Source organism: Cryptotermes secundus, unplaced genomic scaffold, assembly GCF_002891405.2.
Source record: "Cryptotermes secundus unplaced genomic scaffold, Csec_1.0 scaffold836, whole genome shotgun sequence".
NCBI classification, from domain to species: domain Eukaryota; kingdom Metazoa; phylum Arthropoda; class Insecta; order Blattodea; family Kalotermitidae; genus Cryptotermes; species Cryptotermes secundus.
Genome location: NW_019729223.1, coordinates 673628 through 679308, shown reverse-complemented (window position 1 = coordinate 679308; position 5681 = coordinate 673628). Strand labels below are relative to the sequence as shown.

The 5681-nt window shown below is 35.7% G+C and overlaps 1 protein-coding gene across 4 annotated transcripts in view; it reads left to right on the top strand.

The window, feature by feature from the left end:
- The window catches only part of LOC111865548 (aarF domain-containing protein kinase 1), a 39035-nt gene that overhangs the window by 19812 nt on the left and 13542 nt on the right, over positions 1-5681 (top strand). For all 4 annotated transcript variants that reach the window (XM_023853682.2, XM_023853680.2, XM_023853679.2 and 1 more), the window contains exon 5: positions 3232-3390. In XM_023853682.2, coding sequence (XP_023709450.1) covers positions 3232-3390 — 159 coding nt within the window. The remainder of the gene's footprint in view (positions 1-3231; positions 3391-5681) is intronic.

The following is a 5681-nucleotide window of genomic DNA, read 5'->3' as shown; positions in this document are numbered from 1 at the left end:
TTTTAAATGCAAATGGGATACCCGCACTCGGGGTACTGGATGTTGTTGTGTTTTACGCTCCGATACGTGTAACATCTTCCACAAAAAACTGTATATTGTGATTGTTGAGCAGTGCAAGTGTTTCCATGTTTTTGTTGTGGATGCCTCTGATGATGGCTCTTTGTGAGCCGAAACATGTAAGGCAAATGTGAGAAAATGGTGACAAGAATATATATTGTTACACTCGACGGAGGTTCTATTGATAATTGGTGTTCATTACTGTGTTCACAAGAGCCCTCCACTGGTCCCTATCCTGAGCCAGATCAATCCAATCAGTGCTATCCTATCCTATCTCTCTAAGATCCATTTTAATATTTCCCACCCACCTACACCTTGGTCTTCCCAGTTGTCTAATTTCCTTCTGGCTTTCTCACCAATATCCTATACGCATTCCTTGTCTCCCCCATTCGTGCTACATGTCCTGCCCACCTCATCCTCCTTGACTTGATCATTCTAATTATACTTGGAGAAGAGTACAAGTTATGAAGCTCCTCATTATGCAGTTTTCTCCAACCTCCTGTCACTTCATCTCTCTTTGGTTCAAATATTCTCCTCAACACCCTGTTCTCAAACACTCTCATGCATGTGTACATTATGGCAGTATTTAACGGTATAAAAGTTATGTGAATGGTTTTGAGGAAAGCATTTGTTTGGTAATTCTGCCATACTGGTCACTGTAGTTGTTTAACTCCATGAAGCAGGGTCCTTGGAAGAGGTAATAGTTGCTCAGCTAGTCAAGAGGTTTCCTGTCTTTTATGGCACCTGTAGGCTCATGGACATGTTTACAGGAGCCAGCCAATGGTCTCCAACTTCCCATCCTATTTCTGGAAGATCCATTTTAATATTAGCCTCCTGTTTATGCCAGGGTCTTTCATATCTGTGAAAAAAAAAATAATTATAGATATTTTTCTTGTGATCATTAACAATTCTTCATCTTCTGACCTCTCTTGATTTGTTCAGATCTTTTCCAGCCTCATATTTTGCTGAAGGAAAGTTTCAGATGTCTGATATTGTCCACCATGAAATGAGTCACTGAAAATTCTGTGTGAAGTGACCATACTCATGAGATTGAAACTGTGGGGAGGCAGCTGTCTTAAGTATCCATCTGAACTTCCCTGTGAATTTCTCTCACACATTCCACCAGACTTTCTGAAAGGAATCACTTTACATTTTATTTATTTATTTATTATTTATTATTTATTTTTATTTATTACATTTATTTATTTAAGCAGCAAGCAGGACATCGAATGTTTGTGTATCATGCAGTTGCAAATTCCAGAAGTAAGTTAGTGGTGCAAGTATAAAAAATAGTTTATCTTCATATTGTATAGAAGAGGTTTATAAGAATGGAACATTCAACACTTTTCATGCCAAGTTTTTACCACAGAAACTTTTTATGTTTATATCAGTGGTACTGGTGAAAATCATGCAATTTCTTAAGAAGTGGTTTAAATGTTATTTTTGTTATTGGTAGTATTGTTCGTAAAATAAAAGTAGAATAGCATTTTTAATCAAGATACTTTGTGCATATCATAAGGAAGGTAAAATCTGTTATTTTTGCTTTAATTATTTCATATAATTATACACATGTCCTATTGAAACTGAATTACTGATGCAAGTGTAAATGAAAATTAAATATGAAACTTATGTGTCTTCTAAAAATGTCCTGTGTTTTGCAGTGCTTTCAGGTGATAGAGTTTATATTACATATTGTGTACTGAAATATAATTAGCCCATGCTACCCCTAGTTTCTGTGCAGTGTATTCCAGATAGCCAAAGCCTGTATGTGATTTATCTCTAGATTTTTTATTACAGTCTTCCATACTACTTGCATTTGGACCATTAGATGTGCACTCATTACATAAACTCAGTAAGAATATCATCTTCCTGATCAAGGAGTTTGTGAACACACTGCAATTTTTCCACCGCAATGGAAATTAATTAGGGTTGACAAAACCCTTTAATCAGTGTTTTTCAGAGACAAGAGAATTGGGTTAAATGAATTGTCAAATTAAGAAAATATATTGAAGTTATCTTTGGTGTCTAAGCCATACATTATAAAAAATTATGAACATCTAGAAGTACACAGAAATTACGATAATGTTACAGACATGAAACATGAAAGTTCTCAGTCTGGTGTGTATGATGAATGGCATGCGAACGATGAGAATTTCTGCAACCAGTATGCGGTGTATTACATTTCTTATATATATATATATATATAGGTGTTTCTGTTTCAAGAAAAAAGTACAGTCAGCTCTTGATTATCCGGGATAATGGTGGGGATGGAAATCACTATTAATCGAAAACCTGGTTAAGACAAATTTTATTAAAAGTAGTACTGTAATACTGTACCTTCATAATACTATAGGCCTACCTGTATTTAAATTTATTCAACCTCATTTTTATGTCATCTCATGGCCTATTTAATACTTTTTTTACATTACGCTGAAGTATGAATTAGTTATTTCAATCACAGTCTTCAACAACATCCAACACTGTTTACAAGTTTTCACACTTAACACTTTAAAAAATTTAATATTGTCGTTTACTTTTTTGCGGCATTTTCCTTTTTCTGTTGAATACTTAACACAACATGCTTCCTTTTACACCCTGACATTTTGCTAACGCACTTGAAGATCGATACTAAGATACTAACTGGGGCGATGTATCTGTCATTGAAACTTTCCACAAATCCTTGAATTCTTTCACCCCTACCCTAGAACATTGTGTTAGCATAACGGGACCAAAGAATGCAGAGCTCGGTTCACACTAGTGCGAAAATAGTGTTACAACTCGCCATGTGAAACAAAAGTGAATGAATATTAAACAACATAATAAACCGGAAAAAAGCCTCAGTAGCCCCGGTTAAGCCACAAACCGGTTAATCCGCCCCCGGATAATCGAGAGATGACTGTATTTATCTTATTTACTTACAGTTACTCAGTGTGTTTCTTAAATGTGTTTCATTGTTATGCATATGGTGTTTAAGGAGTTAGTGAACATTCTGACTGAATGACGTTTTTCACTCTGATAAGGTCCAACTACTTATTCTATAAATCTTGGTAAGGACCTTCCATTTTGTTAGAACCCATCCGAAGGGATCACCTAGCACCATACATAACAAACATAACATATGTTATAAGATCTTCACTGAACATTTCTTAATAATTTGTATTTTATGTGTTGCAGCCCTTTGAAATATTTTCAGAAATAGATAAGGAACCACTTGGAGCAGCATCACTAGCCCAAGTTCATAAGGCAACACTTAAAGATGGAACAGTAGTGGCTGTGAAAGTGCAGCACCCTTATGTACGAGGAAATGCACTTGTTGACATGAAGACTATGGAGGTAATAACAGTGTGCAGTAAAACACGTGTGTCTGCATTGATTTGCTGTTAGGTGAGCTGCTAGTAGAGAGAGAGAGAGAGAGACTTTATTTCATATTTAATACAAACATGCATACTCATGAAGAGTAATAGGTTCTGGGATGTGATGTCGTGTAGTCCACTAAAAGTCAGCTGACATTTCAGAGGAGTATATTGCCTTCATCTTCGGCTGGCTTGCCACCTGCTTTCTTGCTGGTATATTGCTCAGCTTATTTTACCCTGAAGATGGAGGCGATATGTTCCACCGAAGGGTCGGTTGGCTTTCAATGGACTACACGGCGTCATATCCCAGAAGATAATGCTTCTCATAATCACTGCTGAGAGGACCTCAAATCCTGCATACATTGAGGACTTATATTTTTCCACCTTGTATCTTTTAGGTGGGCTAATTGTTAGCCTTCCAATCCCAAGTATCTGATATGTCATAAGGAGAATATTTGGATGATTTTCCTCAGTCCGTCAATGCAAATTTTGAGATGGTACCTTGCTTGTTTGTGGCTTAGTTTCTTTTAGCATCGTATGTAAGAATGTCATTAGGGACACTGAGCTAAACGGTATTTAAAACTAAAGTTCTTATCTCTCAGAAAATAAAGTCTGTCATTACAAAGATTGTTTAGGGAAGTAATTGCTGTTTATTCTGAGAATCGTACAATACACATAAATACACTATGCACAAAATAAAGAGTTTTCAGATGTTGGAGCAAGTGGTATATATTATCACTTGTATTAGAAACTGTAGTTTGGATTGGTGAATAGATTTATTGACCACTTACAGGTCATAACTAAAAATAATTATTACACTGTTGCTGATTTACACAATCCAAATCATTCCACCCTAAGTTTTCTAGGTATACTTTCACTAGTTGTTGCTTGGTAAGAGGTCTCAACAATGGCTATTCCTCTGCAGTGTTTTCGCTAGGTATTTCCTGGTAACGAATCTTAACAATGGAGGTTTTATAGCTTTCATTGTCTACTGTTTAACACTCCACAGCTGAACACTCAACTCAACTCAACTCAACTCAACTCAACTCAACTAGTCAGCTGAACTCCAAATTATTTTTCTGCCCCTTGTTATATAGACTTGGGTTGAACCTCATGGAAAACGTGTGTCATGTATAAGAATGTATGTTCATTAGCCCATTACCCAGTCCAGGACATGGCACAGACCACATAGAAAACTCTTCTTCCAGTACCTTTTCTATTGTGTGCACGTATCTTGGGTGTTGCATGGAAATGGGTCTGCATGTCACATTACAGATAAGATTGTGTGCTAGAGAGTTAAGAGATTCTATGTATTCTTGATTTAAAAGTTAATTCAGCTCTTAACCATTTATAATTAATTATAGCTTCACAAAAAACGCAAGTGTTTTTTCTGTGTATTGATATGAAAATTTTTCCATTAAACTGAGCAGGATGGCCTCTCAGTAACATTCTAGACTTGTATTCAGGAGGTGCTCAGTTCAGATCTCACCCTGGACATCAGCTGTCTCTACTGGGGTTTTCTCTTGGGGGGTTCTGGGGTCCATCCAGGTAAATACTGGGGTAGTTCGTCAGTTAGGCTAATTCATCATTCATCTATCATATCATTTTACACTGTTTAGTCTGTGATACTGAAAGCAATATAAAATAACACACTAAAGAAATCTTCCATCAGTGTTGGATGTCTTCTGACAAAGCCCATCTCATCTTCTGTTCTCTTAAGAGAAGCTCCTCTATATGTTTCCTTTCTTTTGTTGCTCTATTCCCTCACTTGGGCTCTTATTGTGCTTATTGTTTTCCTTGAATTGAATTGAATTTATTTACATTCTATAAATCCTAAGTAGGTTAGTACCTTTGGATACAGAACAAGTCAAAAGGTTACATACATAGGTACAGGCAATTTTAGCTTAAAAATTAATAGAACTTAATTTTACATCATTCTCTATTTACATTGAAGTATTCATCTAAAGAGTAGAAGGAATGAGCATGTAGATAATTCTTTAACTCTGATTTAAACTTTTTAGTATCATTGCCCAAGTTTTTAATACTTTGTGGCAGATTGTTGAACACTTTTATGCCAGTAAAGTAGACTCCTTTTTGATATACTGATAAAGTTGATGAGGGTAGGTGGAAGTTATATTTTTGTCTAGTATTCATGTTATAGACATCAGAATTTAATTTGAATTTATCTTTGTTGTAAACAACAAATAAGAGAAGCGATAATATGTATTGCGATTGAAGAGGTAGAATTTTTAATTTCTTAAATAATTCTCT